The sequence below is a fragment of the Phaenicophaeus curvirostris genome, chromosome Z (genome assembly GCF_032191515.1).
Source record: "Phaenicophaeus curvirostris isolate KB17595 chromosome Z, BPBGC_Pcur_1.0, whole genome shotgun sequence".
Taxonomy (NCBI): Eukaryota; Metazoa; Chordata; class Aves; order Cuculiformes; family Cuculidae; genus Phaenicophaeus; species Phaenicophaeus curvirostris.
The window spans coordinates 57505009-57532904 of NC_091431.1; the positions used below are offsets into that span (position 1 = coordinate 57505009).

The window sequence follows — 27896 nt, forward strand, 5'->3', positions numbered from 1 at the left end:
AGTGGAAATATGAAAATATGTTCAGAATAATTTCTGGTGTTTGAGTTGCTTGAGTTCCCTGGAAGTTTAGATTTAGAGAAACTTCTTGCCATTCTTTTTCTAGGAGATCTGTATACCCTCTTAGTTAGAACTTTTCTCTGTGTGTGTTTTAAATAAATCTGTGTCTGTGCTCTGTACTCATTTGCTTTTCTAGCGTGGATCTTCCAGTGGCATGCATGTTTTTCCTTACCAGCCACAGGAAAGTGTTGCCTACTGGCTTGGTAGGGGAGCGGGTCTAGCTCCAATTCACACACAGCAGCTGTTCAAAGGTGCCAGGAGCAGTTTGTATTTTGAATGGCTGTCAGTTGTAGAGGAGCAAGTGTATGATGATAGATAAGTGGGATAGCAGATAATCCTAAAATGAGAAGAACTTCATGTAGGCCATAAATCAACAAACTGGAGTTTGTTCTTTGAGAGATGAAAGTAGAGGAGCATGCTTCATGTGTAGCTTTTTTGTATTGCTAATGCCCATAATCATACTTAGAAGATTTATTTGCTTTTTTCTAAGCTATTCTATACATCAATTACTGGGTTGACTTTCCTTGCCTGTGAGTAGCCTGTAGAGTCGTGATATCCACTAGTAAGGTATAATTTTTATCTCTGTTCTAGAAAATACATGATGTACTGCTGAAGACTTTTAAAGGTCATTTTCTGTATGACTGTCAACTTCAGTTTGGAGAAAAGCAGAGTAGAAGGAGGGTTTTCATTAAATGTAGAAATAAAATATTTTCTAAACAATGTCTGTCAGACCTTTGTTACTGACTTTTCAAACATCTGACTTGCAGTAGAACAACCTTATATGAAATAAAGGAGATGCCCTCTCCCCCAGGATAACAGCTTGTATTGATATCTTGTCAGCTTTTCAAATTTAAGTGTGGTGAATTAGCATAAGTAATTACCAGAAGGCAACTCTTTTAGTGTTTTAAAGAAGATAACATGGTAACTTATAACACAAGAGAGGGGAAATACAGATTTTGTTGTATGCTATGTTGTGTTGGGGTAAAATGTTTTTACTTTTTTGCTTCATTAAGTGCTATTTAGTTTTATTACTCTGCAACTGCATGAAAAGATACTTGTCTATATTTCATATGGAATGGAGTCTTAAAATTGCACATTGAGGTGCTTTGTGAAACTGAACTCCATTGCTTTCAGGATGAATCTGTAGGGTCAAAATTCAATTTGGCATAAATCTGACTCTTCATTTGAACTTCTGTATGAGTCTAAAATGCCTCTCAAATGTAAAGAGGGAAAAGGAGAAAATTTGAGTTGACATTAATGACTAAAATGGCCCTGAAATAGAATTTTCTGGGGTTTCAAGGTGATGAAAAATAGTTATCCATTTCCTTGTTTGAGGAAAGCTTTTTGTTGTATGGGAACAAGAGCATGGTAATCACCTGGCTCTTGTTCTTCCTTGTGCAACTGGTGCTTTGAAATCTGGCTTCCACATTGGAAGCAAGGTTTTTCTGTTACCTCTTAATTGATGAGTTGTTAGGTTTGTATTCTCAGCTAATATTTTGTTCCCTTTTTGTTGTCCCTGTTGCTCTCAAGAAAATTATGTAAGAGGGCTCTCCTGTTTGGTCAAAACTTGACTTGAAGTGATAACTTCAGAATGAATTCACTTGTGGTACTTGTGCTCTCAGCTGAGACTTTTCCGTAAACAGGGAGCTGTAAGCAAAAAGGAAGCTAGTGAATGGTCGAAGTAAGGTAGATTAAAGTGTGACATTGTCCTGTACAGGTGGATGCCACGGAGCAGTGACCCAGTAAATAATTCTGGGTTTCTTATGCAAATTGCGTCCTGCATCTGAAAGGGTGGTTTCAATGATCTTGGGTCATTTGCCTACATAACTTACAATTAATAAGCCACGAAAAGGAGGGAGTTTGATTGCAGTGAATTTTGCAGCAAGTTGGAGAAGGTCAGTAAGCTCTCTAACTGTAACCCAGAGGTGAATTTCTAGATCAGCTGGGCAAGTACTAGCAGCAAACTTATTACCATTTACCCTTATTTCCATAAAATAAATATGCAGGTAGAAATACTAAGAAAGAATGAAGACAGGACAATCTGTTGCATACAGAGCCATATATTATGATTGAACCTATTTTTCCTGTTTGGTAGCAGAACTCAAAGTTATTCTTGAATAATTTTAGAGATTATGCTGTCAAAAAGACAAGCATTAGAAACTGTAGTTTTCTGTGTATTTTAGAAAACAACCATTTTGTCAGGTGGTTTTGGTGATTTAAGCTTGGCATGAGGTGAATGGTTTATACAGAACTGCATTCTGAAGCTTTTATGAAGGTGTTGCTAGGTTTGATGCAAACTAATTGTGTGGAGCTTTATAATATTCCGTTTAAATAAGCATCAAGAGTAGTAACTCAAATGTCCTTGACCTATCAAAAATAGCAAAGTTTTCCTTAAAGCACATAAGAGTTGAGCAAGATACATATTTTTTAAATGTAGTTGCACTGGGCAGAAAGGTACAGAACCTCATGTTATGCATTTTCTTTGCTGTGAGGCAGTGTCTTGTTTTAGTATCTTGTAAATAAAAGTAAGTTTGATATACAAGCAGAAGTTTTAGTGCCTTCATTCACAGAGATCAAAGCCAAGAGGTCCTCCCGTCACTGGTGCTAGCAATTAGCATGTCACTTAATACAGCAGTGTATGCTTTAATGCTACTGGATTGCCTTTAAGGTATTTTCTTTAGCGCCTATAAAGATAACAGTTTGCCAAGTGGCTGTTTCCTTTTTAGAACTCAGTAAAATAGGTAGGTGTGCTGGGCTACAAAAATAACTGATGATGTGAGTGAGCAGTCCACTAATCTCTCATCTCTTTGGCTTTTGCAGCTCCCATTCTTTTTCAATTCTTCCCTCTCTTTTGGCTTGCTACTGCTTACCTTTGCCTGATTTTGCTTGTTTGGCAAGCTATCCACATTCCTTAAAGAGGACTAGACAGAAAGGACACTGAAACAACAGATGATGACTTCTCCATTCCTTATTGGTAGCTAGGGCATACTTCCCAAACCTGTCCGCTCTAGCCAGTCCATGGCAGATTACTTGTGCATCCCGTTTGTTAGCTTTCTTGCATCTGAAAGAGTTAATAGAAGCCACAGATGTCCAGCAGCAGGAGCTGTGAATGAATGAGTATTTTAATTTTCTGGTTTTGTAATGTTCTGTATTTTAATTTACATTGGTTGCTGTACTTCTCTGTATTTGCTGGTCGTCTATCTGAAATGAGTTTGTAAACAGTGAACCTCGAATGTCCAGTAAAGTAGAACATCAAGAGCTTCACTTTTCTTGTATATGAATTGTGGAACAAGTCTTCAACACTCTAAAAAAAAACCTTAATGTATCCTACCACTTGATTGGATTGGAAAAATTTTTTAGATTTCTGGTAGGGGGCAAAAAGGCAACTTTAAAAGCTATTTGTTTAGTTATGTTTAAAAGTATTTTACTTCAGGACTTCAGTATGGTGATGGGGTGCTTTCTAACTGTATTGTTAACAAAAACCAAGCCCCCACCTCCAGTACTCCAAATGGAACAAAATTTCCTCCAAAGCAACATTAAAACCCTCACAAATCAAGCCTCTGGTGTTGAAGAGTAGTGCATAATTGAAAGAACATATGAATGAGAGTATTTTTTGCATTTTGAACAATGTAGTAGGTGCTACACACAGCTTACAGTATTTTTAGAACTTAATTTAGGATTGTGCTGTCACTTTCGTGTGTGTGTATATTTTTGTATATCACGTTATAAACTTGGCAGCACAAACAGCACATTAAAGTCTTTTGTAAAGGTCAATTATATTGAATCGGGTACTATTTAAACCTACATTTTATCCAAAAAATGGTAAGAATAAACATAGCGTGAAGTATGTAGTATTATTGCTCTGTCTGCTGAATAAGTTCACAGGGACAATAATATATGAGGGTGGAAATAAATAAGTTCTAGTTACTGCTGGTACAAATGATGCTTCCCTAAACTTTAAAGCATACTGCCTTAAATTATCTGGTTTTGGGAATCACTTCCTGCAGTAATAATGTATGAAAAACTGAGTTTGCAATACAAATACTAAATTAGGAGCGTGAAACACAACTGTTGCTAATGATGTATTGAACTTAAAACCTTTGAAAGCAACACACTTAATGAGTGTGTTCCTCTTGTCACATGTTCAGTGTACCACGTTTGTTTGCTGTGCCACAGAGGTCACAAAATTCTCTGGAACAGAAACTAATTAGGACCAATCAATTTAGCAGACCAAGGTGAAGAATCAATTCAGATACCTGGCAATTGGTTTATAAAGTTACTCTTTGTAGTTTTGGATTAACATAAATCTGTATTTTTAATACTGCATTTTGGGATGATTGTTACCTGCAGAGGATGGTAAAAACTATTTTTTTTAAAAAACCTTTCTAAATATCACTGGAAAAGGCATGAAAACATTTTATAAAATAAAATACACTGGCTTCTCTTAAAATCTAATGTTTTCTACCCTTTTGAGTGTACCTTAGAGTATACTTTATAAAGTTCTGAACTCTGTATTCTAAAATTTTCATTGAACCCTTTCTTAGTATTGAATTGATTTCTCCCCCCTAGAGCAGTATTGTTAATGTCCACATCATCTGGAAGATTCTGGAGACCTTGTTACAATCATAGAATCCTAGAATTGTTTGAGTCGGAAGGGACCTTAAAGAGCATCCAGTTCCAGCCTCCCTGCCATGGGCAGGGACACCTTCCACTAGATCAGGTTGCTGAAAGGCCCAGCCCAACCTGCCCTTGAACACCCCCAGGGATGGGGCATCCATAGCTTCTCTGGACAACCTGTGCCAGTGCCTCACTGCCCTCACAGTAAAAAATTTCTTCCTTACATCTAATCTAAATCTCCCCTTTTTCATCTTAAAACCATTACCCTTCATACTATCACTGCATTCCCTGATAAAGAACCTCTCTCCATCTTTCCTGTCAGGCAGGAATGGATTAACTACTTCTGGTATGTGGCTGGATGCTTAGGAAGCCTTTGTGTATAGATACAGACTGTATACACACAACCTCTCTAGGTCATCTAGTCAACCTCCAGTTTAAAGTGGAGATAACTAAAGTTTTGACAAAGCACTGCATATCTGGATTTGTTCAAAAGCTCTGGAGGTGGAGATTTCACAGCCTGTTGGGAAATTCTATTACTTCAGTCCTTCAGGCTCTTTTTCTAACCATCAGGAGGACCCCTGCCTCCTTATCATGGCTTCTTAGCAGTATATAAACAACCTTATCATGGCATAATCTGCCTTCTTCAGTACCACTGGATGCGAGTTCAGGTTTAAGTAAGCATGGTTAGATCTTCCTTGACTAGAAAGTACCTTTCCCCTCTGAATTTTACTGCTAGGCATGAAGACCCGGGAGGCTGAAGGGATCTTATTGGAAAAGATGTCAAAATCTGAGGCAAAGAAGGTATCGGGTACCTTCTAGCTTTTCTAATCCCTCTGCCACAGCATAGCTCACCCTGTTTAATGGTGGGCCTGTATTATCCTTGTCTTTGTTTTGCTGCTGATCTACCAGGTCAGTACCTTCCCATTGTCCTTTGTATCTCTCACTAGCTCCAGCATTGACCTTCCTAATTCCTTCTCTGCGTGCTTGGATGTTGCTTCAGTACTTGTCCTTGGTAGACAGTCTTTTTCTATATCTCATTATTTCTTTGCATATAAACTCAATCAGATGTTGCTCACTGAATTAACATAGCCTTTTGTTATTCCTGCCTGTTTCTTCCACAAGGGGATGGAATGTTTTTGTTTTCAGAGGAGGTTGTCCCTGAAATCCTACCATCCCATTGTTACTGCAACCAAGGCTGTTGCTGTAATGTCCAGCTAGTTTATCTTTGCTCCTGAGTAACACATTAGCAGAAAGCTTTTTTCCTGTTAGGCTGGTCCAACAGCAGTGTCAAAAAAAGAAAGCCATGGAATTGCTTGCACTCTTCTAGCAGATTTTGAGGTATCTGAATTTCCTTCAGGAGAAGCCTTTCTGAATGTGAAATGCCTAAGTTCCCATACCTCCAGTTTCCAGAAGTTTTAATCTGTACTTCAGTGTTAGAGGTGCCAATTTTAACTAGTAGGTTCTAAAATATCATGGAGTTGCCCTCCATCTCTTGTCTACAACAAATGCTTACTAAGCCTGAAAGGAAGACTTAGCAGTTCTTCATATTCTTCAGCACTGGGCAAGACTTTAACTCTGGCCTCTAAACAGCTACGTGAGTTTTCTCCTTGCCAAACTTCTCTGACTTTGCATTTCTCTGTTACGCAACTCCAGCTGTTCCTCATGGTGAGTTAAAAGGGGAAGGGTCAACATATGGTTTAATTTCTTGAACCCTTTACTTCTCTTAACTTGAGCTTATTCATTGAGCTCTCATTCAAGGTGCAAATTTGAAGTTGTTCCAGTCTTCCTGTCTCTTAAAATGTCTGCCACTTGAGGTATTGTTGGCTTGTTTCTATTCTTCTTTTGAGACATATATATCAAGGCTTTTTTCTTGTCCGTATGCGAGATCTACTCCAAACTGGATTTCATAAATGCCAAATGTGTCCCTTTGTGATGGAATTTTATTGTCCTTTGGACTGCAACTGAAAAATCTGGACTGAATTTCAAATATGGGTGATTGCTGGGTCCAGCTTTTGTCTTTTTAAAAAAAAATAAAAATTTAGAAGTCTCCATGAATGCACTTCACATTTTTCTAAACTGAAGTATTCATTAGAGTCAAAAAATACACAGACCAAACATCTCATACCCCACTTTTTTCATTCTTTTTAAAAGCGATAGCAGAGCTATTGCACAAAGGTAGAATTGTTCTATAGTCTTCAGGTAAAACAAATAGCTTTTTTCATTCCAGGGATGTAAAGTGCTAGATTATCATGCTGCTGCTATGAGACACAGAAGTTGCAGGTAGGAAGATGTAAGATTAACTTGTACTTCCTTGACTAACCCACTGCAAAGCTGGGAGTAGAAAACAGGGGTTTGGATCTTTTCCAGAGAAGGATGTAAGAACAGTCTTTTGGCAGATTAACCTTTAAGCCTACAATTTCAGCTACAGTAACAGGTTTCTAAATAACCAATTAAGAGTGCGTGTATGTATGAGTATGCATACATACAATGTCTTGCGTAAGCTCTTGTTTCTGAGCAACTAGGAGGTGGTACAGGTGATTTGCAAATGAGTATTGGCAGTGGATGTACTTAAAGTGGTTGCCTTAATTCTCCCCTATAGTATATATTAAAAGGAATTTGCTGTTAAAACTTTTTGTAGCTGAAGCGTGAGTCACATTGTAAATCAGTTCTGAGGACATGCTTTCATTTTTCAGAGCTTTAAAGTAAAATACTTTTTATTAATTGTTCTCAAGATCCAATTTCTCTCTTACAGGACAGTTGAATATAAAGGAGGAGGAACAGAGCAGTGCTATTGATGTTCAAAAGACGAACTGGATGCCAGCTTGCTCATTTAGGCTGTTAGGAGCCTCTTCTTGTAGTCATGCTAAATTTGTTTGTAGTGTGCATTACAGTTTACTGATATATGCTATTGCTTTAACACTGGTTAACTAATTTTCATTCTTGTACCATGTGCAGTGTTATTGTTTTTCCATATGTAATATGGGTGTGTGCTGATGCGTTCTTAATCTACCTGCTCAGGCTTCCTGAGTTTACTACAACTTTTTCTTGGATGAAATATTTATTGCTTTTAGGCTGAGCAGTGCAGGTTTTTCACGATAATGCAATCTAAATATTTTTAAGTGTCACCTTTTAGCTTTTTGACTGTGTGGCTATTGGGGTGGCGCCTGAATGTTCAGAGTTCTGGGTGCGGAGGAACACTAAAAACCCAGTGATTTGGGAGATCCACGTATTTGTCCTTTCTGGTTTATTCGTCAGCAAACTAAGCACATAAGCAAAAGTGGAACCTTTGAACCTGCAATGGTAAATACTAAGCCACGTTGTACATGTCTACCCATCTGAAGTCTGAACTCTTATTAGGATCCAAAGCAGAGTTGTGCTGGTAGCAGGGATGTGTATACATGCGTGTGAAACACTTTGTCTGAAGTTGAGTTTAACCTTGTACAGTTGAAGCTCTCCAGTTTCAGCATGTCACTTTGATCTGTTTGTGGTAACACATAACGCAGCTGTTAAGGTTCATAAGGTTTTAGTGGCAGATAGGAATGGTTGGACTCGATGATCTAAGAGGTCTTTTCCAACCCAGTGATTCTATGACTCTAATCATAACTGTATTATAAGTGCACAGAGTCAAATTACAACTCAGATGTCTGGAGGAAATAACAGTTCCCTACTTTGGTTGATGCATTGCTTCCATGCTGACTGTGCTGAAAACAAGCTGTATGTAGTCTGTCATTGTAAAATCAAAACGTAATCTTCTTTGAAGAAGTCTTTAGGAAATTAGAGCTGTCTGTTGTGATTCTGATAATTTATTTCAACACAATTGCTGAAATGGTGCCCTTTACCAATCATTTGCCAGGAATTTTATTTCAACTGTATTTAGAGCTCTTTTGCAGGTTATGTTTGTGCATGCTGGTGAGCGCAGTTAAACTACTTGGAGCAGTTCCCAATAGCCAGGCACCTGTGCCAGATAGCTGGTTTGGGACTAACCTGTTTAACTTGGTTTTGAAGTTCAACCAAGCTGTTGAAACTCTTCTGTTGTCACTTCTATGTACACTTTAAAAACAGCGACTGTGTTAAAAGCAAAAACCCACCAGACTTCATTCATTACTTCCATTTTAATGAATACGTCCGTTTTCCTCTGTTTCACTGCCTTTGCAGTTGGTTTGGTTTGGATTTTTTTAAAACTAAGCCAAGAGACTGATCATTTTCTTCAAATTCACCCATGTCTATTAAACAACTGCTCTTGTCTCCCGCTGGCTTTCCCCTTCTCCCCACCCCACTGCCTATGTCTCAGCACTGGGAATATTTCTGTGATAAAACATTATTTTACATTAAAATAACTTTGTATGAAATGTTCCAGTATTTTGTTTTGAAATTTCCTAAAGCTTTGCAAAAATCAAACTGCGTTAATCATTCAAGCATAACTAAATAGATTACTTACCTAATCTGGCAGTTTCTAACTGTGTTTCTAACAGCAGCAAGAATCATAAATATTTATAAAGCTGATACAGATTTACTAACTGTGTGTTTGCTAGGGGCATACTGGTGTGTTATGTATAGCCTTCTGATTATTTCTGTTACAGAGCTTTTAACCTGCAAAGAGCCCCATGTATAGGTTTAGGAGTTTTCATCAGAGTCTGATTTAGTAATTTTTCCTTCAGAAAAGATACATGCAAAAGAATTGCAAGGAGCTATGGTACTGAAGCAGCTGAGAGGGATGAATGGAAGATCACATATATGTACTATAATTTAGATGGTGCAACTTTTTCCTTAAACACTTCTCACCCTTCTGTTATTGCTGTTATTCAAGATGTGACATAGCTGATTTGGGAACCTTCCAGTCCTAATGGAATTATTCGCCACTTCATAGAACTGGGGCTTAGCCAGGGCACCTACAGTTGATTTTAATGGAAGGGAAAAGCTGAAATATAACAGTGAATTAAGAGTCTTTAAATATTCAAACTTTAGAAGCTTCTGGGCTCTGGAGGATGATGAAATCAGGCTGTACTTGATCCAGAAGCAAAAAGAAACTGCCTTTGCAATAGAAATTAACTGGCAGTAGGGAAACCCAAATCTGAATAGTGAACATGCTGTTTCTGAACTTCTGTCTCCTTTGCCTTAATGTGAATTGCACCTTCTCAATGGTGATGGATAGCATTAATTTTCATAGCTGAAAATTAATGAAAATAAACCTCTTCACCAGTTAACAGTTTTCAGAAAAAGGTGTGCTTGCAGTCTGTCTGCTCTTTCAGTAGCTTGTCATGCTGAAGTTAATTGGAAATCAAAATTTTCCAACTCTGTTCATCATACCCTGAAAATTGTTTGGAAGCTAGCTGTAGTTAAATCAATCAAGTAGATGCATTTTCTCATTCTTGCCAGAATTTCACTGATTTGCAAAGCTTCAGTCCAAATTAACAGAAGAGAAGAATCTCTTAAGATAAAACTCTGGACATATGTATAACTTGTGTATTGCTCAAACAGTACTGTAGGAGATGAAATACCCTTAATGCTGATGGTTCTCCTGCTGCCTCCCTCCCCTTAAGATTACGAAAATCTGTTGGGGGAAGGGTTCTGCACACTTGCCAAGCACTTCAGATCCAAATCAGTTTCTTAAAGAGGGAATAACAATCAAATTCTTGATTTAACAGAGTTTCTCTTTCGTTTTCATTCCCTTTATACAAAAAGAAAATAATACTCCTGTGAGTCAGAACAATACTATGAGGATAACTTATGCAGACACGATAAATAGAACAGAAGCCTGTAATCTGATGTGTGTAAGAACAAACTATTAATTTTTAGAAATGTTTATTTGAGTCCCTGTTGCTGCTATTTTCACTTTACTCTTTCCTGAGCAGGGATTACTAAGAATGAGAAGTAAACAGAGTCCTGATTTTATTTTTTGTTCTCTATTAGAGGAGGGTAACTAGAAATGTAGTGTGTTGAGTTAAATTGAGTGGCAAAGTCAAAATTGAGAAGAGAACTTGATTTGTGGTGATTTCTCAATGTGTGTGTGGAATGCCATTGCAACATGTTGGCTGGTTGGACTTTGTAGTGTTGAGACCTCAGAGTATATATGTTTGTGTGGTACAAATGCCAGGAGTTGGTATCTTCTTGCTCCCTAGATAAAACTGTGGAAAAGTTTGAAGTTAGATATGGATTGACTGCACATTTGAAAGAGAAACATAGTAGTGGGCTGAGATTTTTTCTTCCTAGTTGTCTTATGGTGAAGTTTATTGCTTTAGTAGATGCTGGTACGAACTGCTGCTGGCAGATGCAGAATAGCTGGCTAACTAGTCATTGTCCAATGAAATTGTTCCATCAGTGTGTAATACTTCTATTTAAATAAATAAAATGTACATGGTATCTGCATTCTTTGAAGTATTGTGAGATAATTCAATTACTAGAGAGGGGGAAAAGAACTCCAACAAATTATGCCAGCCCGAGTTTGTTAAAAACTTCAATATCTGGTCAACCTAGCAGCAAAGACAACCCTTACAGTAGTCATACAAGTTAGACCACTTCATGTGGATCCTGAGCTTGCAGTGTCTGCAGAGCTTGTTTCAGAAGGGTAGTAGTGGGCAGGAAGGTTAGAAATTAGAAGACTGCCGATTTCTTCTTCAAATGTGCTAGATCTGTTCTATGTCATTAGGATAAGCAGGGAACTTTCATTTGTGTAAGATAAGAATAAGGTAAGATAGCCTGTAAAAGGAAAAATGTGTGACTGAAAAAAAATGGGCATAGCCTTTTGCATATCAAGGGTCAGCATTGGCAAAGCTCGCTTTCTATCTGCTACTACTTGAAGTAGAGCTGAGTAGACCTACCTCTTACCCCAAATATGATTAGGGAGTTGCACGAGACACTTATTACTAGCAAATCACATGTCAAAACACCTCTGTCAATAAAATTGTCCTCTTGAGAACTACTGACTTGGAAAGGTTCTGGCAGCTTTTTCCTTTTTGTAAGTATCAGGCTTTGTACTTAACCATGGGGTTCGCTACTGACAGAGAAAGAAGTGGAGGAATTGAGAATACTGTCTTTTGAAAATGGGTTTCTGAGTAGTTGTTGATATTGTTGGATAGATCAACTGCCTGTGTGTTTACTTAAATATTTCTTTGCAATAATCACAAAAGCACTTATCTTCAGAATCGTTGAATCACTGGGTTGGAAAAGACCTCTAGGATCGAGTCCAACCATTCCTATCAACCACTAAACCATGTCTCTGAGCACCTCATCCACCCATCTGTTGAATGCCTCCAGGGATGGTGACTCAACCACCTCCCCAGGCAGTCTCTGCCAGTGCCCAGTGACCCTTCTGGTGAAAATTATTTTCCTGGTGTCCAGCCTGAGCCTCCCCTGGCAGAGCTTGAGGCCATTCCCCAGACCTTTCAGCCCCCACTGATCTTGAAAGCTGTACTCGTGCATGTTTAGCACTTGAGAAAAGAGCAGGTGCTGTGAAAACATTAACTTCTGAATGCAGAGAAAATTTACTTCAAAGAATACAGGGATTCAGCTTAAACATAAGGCTAGCACTTTATTCAACCGTGTCCTCGTGGCACTGAGATTCTAGGAATATTTCCCTGACAAACGTGTGGAGTGTTCTGGTTTACTTGACACAGACGCGCTGAGCTGCAGCTCTGTCTGGCACATATTTTAATCCAGATCAATGGAATGGGTAACACTAATGTTAGTGGAAGCTTTGAGTCAGACTTGGAGAATCCAGTGAACTTGAGAGTAGAAAGGACTTGCTGGCTAATCCAGTGGGTAGTTTTATTTGCTTTGATGTGTAAGTGTGTATAATGTTATGCTGAGCCTCCTGTTTTTCTCTAAGGGATCATTCTGTAATTTAATAGTTATATTGGGGAGACTCCTTTACCATTCAGCCTCTGTTAGGTTTTTTGTGGCACCACAAGATACACTTTTCTGGTTTATCCATTTTTACTGTCACTCTTAACACTTTAATTTCTCACCATGTAGTGCTCTGCTGTACCATATGTAGTTGGCTACTTCTTAGTCTTGTGTTGGACTAAGGCTGTTTGTGTCGGTGTCAGACTCCTGCATTTTGCTTAAATGTTTCTGTCCATTCAGGTGTCCTTAAAAGACATAGACATCAGCATCAAGCTTATCTACTGAGCTCCAGTGTTCGGTAATTCACTTATGAGATACTGCACTTTACAAAATACTGCCAAGCAGAAATTGATCCTTAAAACATGCTCCTTCTTGCAAGTGACAGTGTAAGACAAATGATCCTTTTTCTTGCTGTGTTATATTGCATTTTTCTACAAATTGAAGAAAAGATACCTTCTGTCAGGCAGACACTGCTCCCTAGGCTAAGTTTCCTTTGTGCGTGGAAAGGAATAGAACAGAATGGTTGTCAATGTCAAGTCCTGTGAGGCAATCTGTCTTAGACATGTTTATCTGGGATTAGAAATCCTGTCTTGAAGAACTCAGTGGTTCAGCTCTATTTCTTGTAGGCGTTGTCTGTACTTTGATTATTTTTCCAGGTAACCTTAAAAACACTGACTTAAAATAACAAACTGTAGTCATTAATTTAAATCAACCATATGGCAGGCTTGTTAAAATAGTGTCTTTGCTTTTGTCTGTACCATAAACCATGTGAAATTTGTGGCAAAGCTGAATTTCAAGAAGGCTAAACTGCCCTTCGGTCTTAAAACAACGTAATCTTTTTGAGATATCCACCTGTACTGTGCACATTGGCAACTAAGAGTATGTTTAAGACCTCAGCTGAGACCTGAAAGACCTGCAACTGGTTTCATGTTACCACTTAAAGAGTTGTTCTCATTTGATAATAATACATAGCCTAAGTAGGAATAAAATGTCTGCTTTTTCTTGTTAAAATGAAGCCTTGTTCCATACATCAGAAGGGCTCTGTGAGGTAGTTGTTGAGGAAGTAAAAAGCATGGTTCTTGACAAAGCTTTCTTTTGATGTCAGACTCTGCCGCTTTGGAAAGAATCAAAACGAGAATTTATTTACCAGCTTTGTTCCATGACACTACAGTTTCACTGAATACTGTTCTAATATTTATTTGTAAAAGATATTCTGAAATCTGAAATGTGCAAATTCCTACTGGGATAGTTTAGCCTTTCCTTCACTAGTGAAAGGCTTTGAGAGTTGGGTTTTTTTTTTAATTTATAAGTGTATTTTCTTCTAATACTTCTGCATTCTTGGGACCAGTAAACACTGATTTTTTTTTTTTTTTTTTTTTTAAATTAAAAATTTATTTTTGAAATGCTGGCTTCTGGCAAGCCAGCACTTGAGGAATGATCACAAATACAGGGGTTGTGCAGCCATTTGGCTGGTTTGATAGACAGGATATTCTCCTGAATATTCTCCTGGCTTTGGGAAGACATTGTTTGCATGCTGAGGAATCATTGGGAAACTTTTCTGTTGTCAGATTTTCTTTTTTAAAAGATGTCTAGAGGCATCAGTATTGCCAAAGAAATTTCACTGGGATTGCAGAATGTACAAGTTGGATCAATGCTTTGTCCCAGTTGTGTTTCTGGCAATACTTCATGTGCTATGTACGTTTTCAATCATGTACAACATACTTATCTAGTCCTGATGAAAATGCATTCAAATTTTGTAATCTTCATCTTGGAACAAGGCTTTCTTAGTGTTACGCTGAGTTAATAGATTCCTAAACCCAAGAATGCCAAAAGTCAACAAGACCTTTAAAATGGCAAAGGAATTCCAATATAAACTTAGAAAATTGTGTTTATTCCTTCTCTCACTTATTAGCTTTCTGAATTACTTCAGCTGGAAATAAGTTGCCTTCAGGAACTGCAGGAAACATCACCTTATAGACAACAAGAATAGCCCCAAAGTCAGTGGATGAAATATTAGTGTAGGAGTCAGTAATTCATTATTCTGTATCTTCTGTATTGTAGAACAGCATACTTTGCTTTTGTGGCTCAGATGGAACTTCTGTCTGAAAAATAGAGCTTTTCAAAACAGTTATTGTGTTGGATTTCATAGTGGACTTTTGCCCAGAGGTTTTAACTGGTGAAGAGTATAAAAGTGGAAAGGGGGGTGTCTAACTGAAATATTTTTGAATTTTAAACCTCTGAAGGTAACACATTGTCAATACAATTTTCTGTTTAAGAACTGAATTGAAAAATGTGACACAAGTCACTTTACTCTTGTCAAGACTGCTTATTCAGTATTTCTGAAACTAAAAGTTATTGGTAGTGTTTTGACTAAACCAAGAAATCTAAAGTGTATGGAGGAAACTTATGTGGGTTTTTTTCTGATGCTCAATGCAGTTTCTTAATGTTAATGCATACAAATTGGTTGAGGAAGTTCTGCAGTTTCACTTGTGTGCAAGGTTGTTTTATTGCTTTCTTTGTGGTATTTGAGTAGTGAATGTTTAACCCAATTATCTTACTGCATGTCAAAGTATCTGAAGAACAGAAATGTTTCTCTTGACCAGGAATTTCCCTGGCCTCAGGCTTTCTGCCTGGCTGAGGCACCAAAACAGAAACCTGCTAGATATGGTGGAGTTGCAGTCTGGAAACCTAGAAAACTTCTTATTCGCTTGGCCTTGTTTGTGTGTTTCAAACTCCTGAGCAAGGAGTGGTATATTAAACAGCTAAATTCTGCAGAAGCCTGGCTGAGACCAGGCTGATAGCCTGTTGCACAGCTCCGCACATAGAACAGAAAAAATAGTTTAAGTACAGGTACTTTTGTCTCTCCCCTTAAGACTTAATTAGCAATATCTTTGAATTTTTGTCCTCTCTTCTTGATGAAGAGGTGGTGCAATTTTTCTTTTTTTTATGCTTTTGATACTCTGCTCCTTGCAGAAGTCACCTGTGCAAGGGAGGACCTTGCTAAAGGCAAGACTGTCTGCATGACCTGGTAAATTCCTTCGGTCTGGACCTGCCAGAAGCCTTTAGAAGTTAAAGGCAATGTTGACATTTTTTAAATGAGATAGGAAAGTATAAAACAGTTTCTGTGAATGTAAGATGAAGTGTCATCTTTTGCAGTTGGCTGGCTAATGAAATGCCTTCCTGCCTTTCTCTCTACACTACAATGATAGATAATCATAGCCTGTATGAATTGGTACATTTAACAAATGAATACGTGGTATGAACATAAATATGACTTGTTGACTACTACCTCTTGATTATGACTGAATGCAGCTGATTGGTTTGGGGTGATGAATGTCTCCTTTCTTCTCACACGCATACTGTGAATGTAAGATAAGTAATTTAAAAAAATGATAATATTTACGATATTCTGGTATTTATAAAGACTGAGACACATACTGCTTAAAGGACACCATTTCTTGCTTTGAGGATGTGTTCACTTGCTGTTCAAACTTCAGTCAAAGGGTTAGTATTCACTATCTGATGTGGAGATCAGCTTATTACTGGAATAGGATAGCTGCTGTGTAGTGAAGTCTGACAACAGCTTTGGACAAACGGCACAGACATGAGTGGTGACTGTTGTGACTAGATAGCTTTCTTGAAGAAAAAGCATGGAGGTGCTTGCATTTTACCACTTTGCCTGTGTAATATAAATTAATATCACTGTAGACTGAGTGTTGCAAAAGAAAAGTAACAAGATGTCTGCTCTCTTCTCTTTCAGACTATCATTTTACTCTGGCCATTCTTCGTTCTCCATGTACTGCATGCTCTTCCTAGCAGTAAGTATGCTCCTTCCATCTAAATGACAACAAAAAGCCTGTTAGTTACCTAGTACAAAATTGAAATACTTAAATGACTGCTTTGCCCAGGGGATGCTGCTTTTCTATGATGCTTGTCTGAGGTAACTGAAGATTTCTCAGTAGTTAAGGGTACACCACTGATACAGGGACAAGAAATAGAACTATGTTCAATATGCCTGAAACCATTTAATATGGTAGTTGACTGGTGTTTCTTGTCTAAAATGAACCTGATGACAGTGGGCTTGCAAAAAGTGCTGTTACTTAAATGTAGCTTTATTGTAAGTATTATAAGCCATATGAAAATGTGTAGCAAGATGTCTGACTTAATGAAACCCTGAAAGCCTATTACAAAAACAAAAAAAAATGCAGACAACCTAAACTTTAAACCCTGATCAGACACAGGTAAGCCCATAAGCACAAAACAGCAGTTTTACTTGAATTTTTGTATTCCTTTTAATTTTCCCCTGTATTTTTAGGGGCAGGGAAAGGAGAATGAGGAAGCAAGGGGACAGATATGGAAGTGAATACTAGTGATGAAATCAATTCACTAACACTTCAGTTGGATCCTAATTATATTTCAGTTCAAATTGCTCAAGTCAGCTAGGGCAAATAATCTTCCCTGCTAGGATGAGCTTTGCAACACAGAGTTATTTGGGTGTTTACTCTCTGTTAGTTTGTAGCACAAGGTATTAAACAACTTTGTGCAGTTTAGCTGTTAATGTAGTTCTAAAATTAAGCTCTAGTCCTGGGCATAAGTTACTACCATAATACAGATGTGCCAGGATCTTCACAGAGCTCAAGTTTGATTTGCCTTCTCATCTTGATTGCATTTTTAGCTTTTTTGCTGTCTTTTGGCAGTATTATAACATCCACAGTGAAAGGACAGATTATCTAAAATAAACTAAACCCCGCAGCCACACAGAGAAAGGTGTGGCTCTTTGGTATGACATAGGCCTAAAACTTTCAAAGAAGCTCAGTGTTCAGTTTATATCTATCATTGCAGTTTGTCTAAATTGTTTTGGTTCCTCTCCCCTCTTACCTGTGTTTATCTAATGTAACTACAAAGAGCTCGTGAAAGTATTGTGTCCTGGGCTTGACAAGAATATAGTGCAGCTTCCTTTCTGCCAACTGTTTTCTTAAAAAAATCAGTGTCTTTACTTGGTCATTATGAGTCAGTCTCCAAAATTATATAGAGCCACTTGTGATATGAGTCCAAAACAAAACCACTATTTCCATAGTACAGTAGTGCAGTTACTACAATACAGCAACCTAACACAGCTTTGCTCCGTTGTGCTCAACCATGCACTTCTCATCCAACTTGTGTACGTGGTTTTGTTGAGCAGTGTGAGAAGGTGCTGTCACCTCTCAGGAGCACAAACTTAGACACAAGAGAAAATTTGCTAGTTCTGCAGCAGTGTGTCATTTGTAACCTATTCTGACTGGATTGCAGTCATTTGGCAGGGATCTGGATCTGCCTGAACCTTTTCCTGTCACATGTATGTGTAAGGAGAGTCCTGCTTGCTGCAGCCAGGGGTAGTGGTGTTGGTCAGGAGGCCTTCTCAGCTGGTACAGACTGAGGGAAAGGAAGTTGCTATTTTCAAAAGTTGCATATGTTAGTTAAAAACTTGTGTGCACCTCAGCTGCCTGCACCACCAGCCTTTGCTGTAATGCCAAGGCAATCTGTATTTGAATACAATGTGATAGAAGATGTGATGAACAGCTTGGACCAAAGACCTTGGTTGTTTAGCATACTAGGACTTGAAAAAAAGGCAGCCTTTGACAAGAAGGTAGAGGCATTCTTCATTTTAAGGATACTAACTTTGTGTGTGTTGAATAATGCTTTCTGTAGTTGCCTGTGGTGTGTCCTTTGAATCCATGAAAAGGCGGTTGTGTGGAGAGTTCCTGAGTAGTCAGCTACAAACCTTTCCTGTCTTTTGGCTTTGTGTGTGCCTGAGCTTCACTCTGAGCAACCTTCTGCATGGGGGTGAAGTGGGACAGTGGAGGTAAAATCCATCCTCTGTATGCCACACTGAAATGCTCTAAAGCCAGAGCTTATGTCAGTTCTGGTACAGCAATAAAATAAAACTTGGTGTGGCTCAGCATGCTGCTGCAGAAATTGTCCCTGTATACACTCTATCTTGTAGTAACTGCAAGATGACATGGCTTTACTTAGCTCCCTTAAACTAGAAGGCTACAAATGTCATGTTAAGAGTTGAATATAAGTGTTTTATTGGAGATTTTTTAGTTTATTAGTCATTAAACTTTTAAGTGAGTAGTGAGAACTCAGACTGGAGGAGAAGGCATTTTTCATCTATTCCTACACCTTATTTTCTTGTCTTGTCCCTGGCTAAGCTATAACCCGGTGCACCAAAGAGGCTTTCTGGAGATGAGACTTTTAATTTCTTCTTCCCTGTAATAAGATTATTCATCCAGAAACCATTGAAAGGACTTCATAGTACCTTCTGAAGAAGGTTAATGGCTCCTCTGCAAGATGTTTTTACCTTGTTGTTTAACACGGCATCACTGCTTACCAACCTTTGTATTGAATGTGGGCTTTTTATTTTAAAGAAAAAGAAGTGACTGCAGGAAGGTGAAGAAAACAGCTTTCTAACCCTCCCCTTGCCCACGTGGCAAGGCAGAGTGCTGTGGCACTTGATAACCTGATCGTAAACTGAACTCTGGTGGCTTCATCTGTTCTTTAAACGCTTTACTCCAGTGTGGACTGAGTCATGAGCAGGACAGAATTGTTAACATGTGGCATTACTCATAGGCAGTATTAATCATAACCAGACACTAGGATGCTGGTTTCTGGAGAGACTGGAGGAGTCTCATATGTGTGCATACTGCAGAAAATGTACTCTTAAATGTTACTTGCTGAACACGTGTACTATGTCAGGTTACACGTTTCAAAAATGAGGGAATATTTTGGGGGAATGAATACTCTGCCACAGACAGCACAAACACTGCAAGAGTGAAATAAGAGATCCTTAATGTGTAGCTTAAATAAAGCAAAATACTAGGCAAAATAGTGAAATACGTCTGCAGTTTCAGTTATTTAAAGTTATTTAAAGAACTACAAATGTTAAATGTTGCAAAAATTAAGCTATAGTTTATTTCTATTCTGTGCACTTGCACATGATAGATTAAAAACAAATATTAGGTGATTAATCAGCATTTTCAAATGTTTTAGATGGTTTAAGCCCTTGGTGACATGAGAAATTCCACAAGTCTCAGTGGGAATGAGTGCTGGCTGTGCAGCTTCACTGGTATTGGGAGAAAAAAAGCAGTTTTTAGCATAATCCTGTGCCGCATGTCCCACCTTCTAGTAAGGGCAGTACATGGAAACACCTGATGGCTCAGGATTTGTACTTAAAGTGAAGAAATTTATTGACAAACTGTAAACTGTAGATGCTGCTGTTTTTTTAAAAAGTTCGTGTGTTAGGGATGTTGTAACTTTAATGTCTTTGTATTCTGGGGGCTTCGTTACCCTGGAAGCAGGGATTTTTTTCTAGATGGTCTCATTTTCCTGCTTCAGGAGAAGCAAAAATAAAATACGTGATTTATTTCAGGAGGGATAGAAGCTGAAAAATTTAAGATTCCCAATTAAAAATACATAACTTGAATTTCAAAAGAGATAAAGAAATGTGAAAGAATATCACGCAACATGAGCTGTTCAAAATAGAATAGTTTAAGCAAGGACTTATCTAGGAATTTGGAGTGTTTCTCTTTAGTTTGCCTTTTGCTTTGTGGGACAGCATTGGAGAGCAGAGCTTCATTTTAACTTCGGTAATGGAAATATTGGTATGTAATTTGGACTCCTCTTTTTATGGAAAGACACAGTAACCTTTGCTCCCCAGTGGTTAGTAACTACATGTTACCTAAGACAGACATCTTAGGTTCCTTGCAGGAGCAGCATTCACCTTCCATGCTTGTGGCAGTCAGGCGTTTATAGGTTATCTAAGTAAACTGAATGAGTAAACTTACTTCCATAATTGACAGGGGCTTCATTAAGCTACTCCTTGCTTGAAGTCTTTTATGGCAAACTCCAGTGGACCTACATTTTGTTACTGTGTTTGAATTGTCAGTGTGCTCATGTGTGAAATCTCTACTTGAACTGGTCTCGTGCAGCCTACTCTTTATGGCTGTTTGGTATTGAAACAAAAGCAAGGGCAGAATCTACTGCAAACGGTGGCAGCTGCCACTGAGAAAGGAGGCTCGCTCTTCTGCGGAGGAAAGAGAATGCATTAGTTTGGTTTCATAATACACTTATCTAACGAGTTCTAGAAGAATGATAATATGATAGAAATGTGTGGGTTTTGAATAACTTTAGACAATGTTAAATAGTTTATGTAAATTACCTGTTTAAATTAGCAGTACTGTGTATCACTTGTCATTCTGTGCTGTAGTGTAGAGATCACTGATGCATTTTTAACTGGCTGTTGTGTTGCCATGAACTTGTAACAAAGCCCTTTTGTCTAGCTGGACCAGTTTAAAGCCTGTTTTTTTTCAGCCCACTTCCAGGTTAGACTTATGATTTCTTCTAGTTTCTAACTCGTCAGTATATGGCATGAATGAAATGACAAAAAAAAAAAAAAATCTGCTTTCAGACTGTCAAGCCATGAAGTTGTGGTGGAGAATGTATTTTGAGATTCTTTTGACAGAGCTAGTGGGTCAGTTTGGATCCAAACAGAGCTGTTATCTCTCAGATGCTTTTGCTAACAACTGCCTTATGTGGAAACTTGAGGAAGTTTGAGCAATAGCAGTATGTGGGAACCCAGTGACCTAATAACAGGTGTTGGATCCCAAATTGCCTCCATCACCCCCTTCTGCTGCAGCTCCTTTCTTTTCATAGTTAAACAGCTGGCACAATCTCTCCTGTATCAAGAAATCCATTTTATCTTGGCATGGAGAATGGGATGTCAAGTGTAGTCAAACACCCCCTCCAGCAATGTCCATGTGACCAAAGTAGCGCTCCTCCCCTTGAGAGATGCTGCAGTTAATCATAAGTTTCTTAAACATTTTTTTTTAAATCCATGTCTGAAACCTACTGTAAATTAAATGTTAAATGCATGCTGTCTTCAGTAGCGAGAACGACCCCACTGCATCTGTTGCAGTTGGCAGAAGTGAGTGTGGCCCTGAGGATCAGGTTCCTGTAATGGATTTGGTCTTGGCTAAAGCTGGCCTGGGCACTTCTCTGCCTGTGCCTAACCCAGGATGAAGAACAGACATGTGGAAACACAGCCAAACTGACTTGCTATTCTGGGCAGGGTATCATGTTTGTGTTGCTTAGACCTGGGACGAAAGGGGATGATGAATCTTAGCACAATGTAACATGAGTGGCTCTCAAGCTCTCCCACAGTCATTGGGAAAGAACATCTTGTGTGTCCAAGGACATGGGGAATTACAGATGAGAATGGGAGGGCAGCTGGTATTTCAGTGACCTCTTTTACAGGGAGATCATAGGCTAAAACCAAGTGAAAGCAGGGTTTAAGTTGCTTTTTGTACTCATGCTCCTAAATGTGTCAATCAAGCTTTAATTGTTTATGGTGGGATTGGAGGTTGAGTGAATTTGCGAGTAAGAGCCTGGAAGCCTTTATTACAGTATTTTAGGTACGTCTTTTTGTGTGGCAGTATTTCTTTACTCTCCCTGGTGCTACTGACTAGAGCTACAGAACAGTCCCTAATGCTTTCCTGCCCACTTGAAAGTTAGGACTGCATAGTTTTCAAAAACTAATGAAAAGACAATTGTTACTGAAATTTGTTTCTGGCTGTAGCTGTGGGCAGTACCAAGCATCGTACTTGAAGCAGACAAAAAATAAAGGGTAACTGGTTGTGCTGTGAGGCTCAATATGGAGGCACTTGTTATGTATTCCTAGTGTTCTCTTAATATCAGTATTTAGACATTTTAATAGTAAGCAAACCGAATTCTCCATAGTTTGCTTGGGAGTTATGGCTCTCAGTAGTGATGAGATTATTGTGAACTCGCACCTGCAGCACTGAGCTGAAAGATATCGCTTGTAGTGCTAGCAAAGGGTTCTATAACTTTGTAGACAAAACAAAAATGCTTACTCCAAGTAGAAGGAACACATTTAGTTTTTTCTCATCAGAAAAGAGCCAAATGTTAGCATTGGCAATGGGATAAAATGTTATTGTTTATCCTGCTTTATGGTAAAATGATGTCAATAAGCAATTATTTCTGCAGTGTACAGCCAAGTTGAGGCTACAGGCATAAAAAAAAAACAGAAAAAAAATTACTTATCCAGTGGGAAATGTCTGTGCAGAATAGATTGATTGTATTTTTGATGTTGAATTGAAAGTTGGGCTATTACTAGTGACAGACGGGATTTTTTTCCCATTGCAAAGTAGGCAGCTCTCTTAAAGAGGTCAAACTTGTGCATATTCTGCCTTTTCTCCCTAATCTGGTTAGTCTTCCTGCCCCCCCCTTAATTCAGCTGTCCAGTGATGAATTCCCTGTACCAGCTCACCACAGGGCTGTTCCAACATCAGAGCTGGCACAGGGGAGTCAGGAGGAATACACGGTTAGAGTAAAAGGCTGTCTTGAACAACAGCCTTGATATACCTCCACCTTGACACAGATGCAGGCCTACATCCTTTGTCTTCATTTGCGGAGGAAAAATTAACTTTTCCCTTTTTCTGCCCAACTAAAATAAAAATAAAGAACAGATTATATTGCAGATATACCAAGAATCATAAATACGTATTTCTTAAGAAAAGGAGAAGCTACCATTAAAAAGGCAGAATAAATTTTGAAATTTAAGTTGCTCTTTTCCTTCCTTTTAAGAACTTCAGCTCATGAACGCTGCTTCATCTCTGTAGTGCTTTTATTATGTAGTACAGTTTTCTGTTGTGTTTAAAATTCTATGGGATAACCATTATCAATAGAAACATCAAACTTCATATGAAACAAAATGTTGATTTCTGGTTTGCAGGCAGTGTCTTGTTTGATGCCTAGATGTCTGTTTATTCATTGATACAATGCTTACATGTATCAAACAAGCTGCTGCATTTGCATATAATGTTTAAACACAAGATTTTATATGACGAATTATTTCTAAGCACACCTTCTGGTTCTTGGCTATTGTTTTGTGCTCAGAATTGCAATTTTTAGATTTGTTACACTTCCTTGAAATCCAGAGTTTGTGCAAGCTGAAATAAGATTACTAGCTTTTATGCTATTTGAATAATAGCTTTTATACAAAGGAATGTCTGAAGCTTCCAGTAACATGCAGAAAGGGAAGAGCTATTTTGCAAACCTTCACAGAAGTAGAAAGCTTGGAAGATCTCTGATAGAGGATTTTTTTTTTCTCCCCTGTTTCCTAGTGTGAGCAGGATAGAGGTATCTTGGACTGTAATGCTGGCACTGAAACAGGGAGATGGCAGATCATCCATCTATCTGTTCATATTCTCTTACTTCATAGCATTATGCAAGAATCCAGGATGAATGTTTCCATTCTTTCATTCTCTTAGAGGATCTTGTTTGAATAACTGCTTCTGTAGAAGATACTCAGGTGCAAACTGTGTCTTGTAGAGTTGTGTAATGCTGTGGTTACTGGAGTCTTCTCTCATCACAGAAAGGCAATGATGCTTATTTACGGATGGAGTTGAAGGGAGGATAGTTACTTTGGTGCTCTGCACATCTACTCGGCTTCCTAGTGGACGACTTGAGTCTTAGGGTCTGGTGGATTGTGTCCTGTAGAGTTGTTCTTAGGATGTCCATATAAATGGAATTCTTGTATCTTATAAGTTCGCATGAATTCTTAGCCTTTATTTCTAACCCCAGGTCTCCTGGAAAATTTTGCCCCATCTTTTATCATACTGTTTACACTGAAGCTGTTTTTCCAGAAGACACTCAAATGCCGGTGCTTCCTGTGCTTTCTCTTCTTCCTTCCACCCCTGCCTCATTAAGAAAACAATCAAAACATAGTACCTCCATATCCCATCCCTCCACCCCAGAAATCCCAAAGCCAACCACATACACGTGTGTGCAGGCTTGAAATGTCTTATGCATTGCTGTTTCGGAGCTTCTTAGCTGGGAGAAAATTCATATGGTAGAGTTCCACAGCATTGATTACTATTTGTGGATCCTGAGACTTTTTGGTTTAGCAGATGTACTTTGAAGTATAAGCTTTTCTAACCGTAGTCAATAATGGATCCAAATACTAGTTGGAGTTGGAAGGGACCTTAAAGATCACCTAATACCAGCCCTCCTGCCATGGTCAGGGACACTTCCTTCTAGGTCAGGTTGCTCAAAGACCCATCTGACCTGGCCTTGAACATCTCCAGGGATGAGGCATCCACAACTTCTCTGGACAACCTGTTCTAGTGCCTCACCACCCTTAGAGTAAAAAATGTCTTCCTGGTATCTAATCTAAATCTTCCTTCTTTCAGTTTAAAACTATTACCCCCATCCTGTTACTGCATCTTTGTCTGTTCAGACCAAAGCAGTAATGCACTAGGGCTTTTTCTTAACATGCAGGCAGGTATCATGAAACTAAAAGTAGGCATGACTGGTGGTAAATGCTAAGCAAAATAAAGTAAATGCCATTTACTTGCTTTGTCTTCAAACTTGTATTGACTACTATGGTCTCTCAAAGTAGGGCTTATTTCATAAGCAGAAAACTTAATTTCTGCATCTCTTTTTCTCCTTCAGAACTGTTGCTACCTGCACTTAGACACACTCAGAGGTGTTCTTCCTCATGTCACAGAGGAGTTTTCTTTCTAGAACAATGACATTCTCTGTTTTGCTATTAGTTCACGATGTTATGAGTATATTAGGATTGAGGAGGCATAAATAAGAGGGAAAAATAGGTACCATAGGTACCCTTTTGACTTCCTTTCTTGAAGGAAGATGGAAGTGCAGGGGAATTTCTGATACCTTATTAGGCAAAACATCTTGCAGTGCAGAATTTGTGTAATAGGATTTTGGAAAAAAGCTGAGAATGTATTGAATGAAAAATGCTGAGGAGTTTTATGTATTGAAAATAAACATCTGAAATATGACCTTGGTTAGTGGCGTGAGTAGATTTTGGCAGATATAAAAATTTTGTGCCCTTAAGGTAGGGATGTGCTGTATTATCTGTTAGGAAATTTTCATTTGAAGCTGCGTGGTTACACCCCCAAAAGTCCATCTAGGAAGTAAGTCACTGTACTTGAAAATTAGGTGGGCAGGCATGTGTGTTAATACTGCTTTGATGGAAGAGCAAATACTTGAAGGCTATGCTAGAAAGATTACAAGTAGCAAATAATTCTTCAGTTGCAGAGACCCTTCCATTCATGTCTGTGGCTTCTTGTAAAAAGCCACAAAGTGGCTGTAAGTTTCTCTTCATTCCTGTGTGTATTTTTAGAAATGAAGTATTAGACCATAGATTAAGGAGAAGCTTGTGTTCAGTATGTGTATGATGTAGGGAACATATTTTCATTATAAAGTAAGACTTAGCTAGTAGGGAAGAAAGTTGGAGATTATTTAATCTCATTACAAGGACATTTCTATGAAATCTATTTGTGTGCTTTCAAAAGCACAATCATGAGAAACAGCAGGACTGAGGAGTGAAGAGAAACAGATCATAGCTGAACGTTAGTACTGAATGATGAGGCAAATGCCCAGAAACAGGATATCGGGGGAAGCTGGCATGGTGAAATAGCTGTCACTGATGGGAACACACTACCAGAACAGCTCTGGATGCTCCTGCTGTGTTGGTAAACTCAGAAACAACTGAAATGCTGGTAAGGGGCATTATAGTAGTATTAACCAGATAGTGTTTCTGGAAGTTCCTGCTGCTTCTGTGGAATACAAGTTTTAGTTGTAAAGCTTTTTTCTCTCTAGCGAAGAAACTTGAGTGGGCAGACAGGCAGGGATTTGCCTCTGTTTTCTTTCTTTAAGTCTGTGCTGTAAATTACTTCAAAGAGGAGCAAAGAACCTGAGGCATACTGTGCATATCGGGAGGGGTTCTGCAAACAGTCTCAAGCTATTGCCCTCTATTAGTCAACAGGGTCAAAACAGTAGGAAGTGTTAATGCAGTCGAACACCAGGACATCTCTCTATAATGCTGTATAAGGACTAATACTATATAAAGGACTCTTGGGCTTACTTTTGGCATCAGCCTTTGTTTGTATTTAATGGAATTTTAAGGCAAAAGCTTCTTCCTGTCTTTAGTGTCTTTATTTTGCTACACAGTCCTGCTGGCCTGTTTCAAGCCAGACATGTTGCTCTTGTCTTTCTAAAAGTGAGTCATGGTAGTAGGAAAAAATCTTTGTGGGGGAGCATTACTGCTTGAGCTATTAAAAACAGTGTCAGTTTGAAGTTACCTGCTTAAAAATAACATGGAATTTGCCATTACAGCAGCTGGCTGATAAGCAATTATTCTCAACTGAGCAGAAAAATAACAGAAAAAACAGCTGTAACCAGAACAGCTGCTAGTTCTGAAATTAAACACAGCAGTGATCAGACACTGTGATATGATTTCTCACACCTGGTTTTCAAATAATATAAGTCTATCTGTGGCTAGAATGTGCAAGAGAGGCTTTGGTCATTTCCTGTACAGCTACTCTGGAGCTAGTGGTGTGAAGAAGCACCTAGAATTGATGAAACCTGTAGCCACCTGCATGTGCTTAGCAGGTGACAAAGCAGTTCCAGATCTTCTCTATGACTTGAGATCTTTTAGTATGAAATGATGTCTTCATGTAGATGGTAAACCCAAGTTTCTTGTTCTTCTGTTTGTCAAGCAGAAAGTGTATTTGAATGCATGCTGTGTTAGGGAGATTCAACTACTGTTATTGGTCTTTTGGTGTTGTGGGCCAGCATCTTTCCAAGCTTGGTTTTTGTTAGGCTTGCCTTATTTGCTTCCTCTGTTCAAATAAACCTGGCTTCCTACCTATCTGCAGTTGCATAACCGTTTTTCTTTCTAAGACGACTCTACATCTTTGCCAACTACCAGATACGCTTACATGGAAAGAACTTTTTTACGGCGAAGTATTTTTAGCTGTCTTAAGCAGAATTCAGTGGGAATAGGGAAAGAGGAAAGAACAGCCAGTATCAAACTACCTGCCAGCTCTTTTTGGGCTACCAGCATGTGCTCCTTGGACCCGCTCTGCTCCATTTGGCACTCGGGTCCTGTTCTGGTCTACTGTCAGTGAATCCAGATTAATACAAGACCTTTAAAACACCTTGTGTTAGAAGATCTGTGTGACAGCTGATTTCTGAAGTGGCTAAACAATATTTTCCCTTGTGGTGGAATTAAGATCCACAGAAATATGCAGTGCCCACCATTTGAAGGGGAGGGGAGGGGAGGAAGGGAGGCAGGGGGAAAGGGAGGGAGGGAGGGGGAGCAGGGAATATTTTCTAGTTAGGCTTAGTTGTAGGTTCTTCAGAGTTGGAATTGACCTTGATGTTGCTATTAAAGAACACCAGTTATGGAGCATCTTTCTGATGCTCCATTTATAGCTGAAAAAGTCAGCATGCCATAATTATGATGCAAGTTACTCAGAAAAACCAACCAAACATTCCCCCAATGTTTAACTTTG

At 38.6% G+C, this 27896-nt stretch overlaps 1 protein-coding gene across 2 annotated transcripts in view; it reads left to right on the plus strand.

Moving 5' to 3' along the window:
• Nucleotides 1-27896, plus strand: part of PLPP1 (phospholipid phosphatase 1) — a 65725-nt gene that overhangs the window by 33724 nt on the left and 4105 nt on the right. For both annotated transcript variants that reach the window (XM_069879795.1, XM_069879794.1), the window contains exon 4: nt 16277-16334. In XM_069879795.1, coding sequence (XP_069735896.1) covers nt 16277-16334 — 58 coding nt within the window. The remainder of the gene's footprint in view (nt 1-16276; nt 16335-27896) is intronic.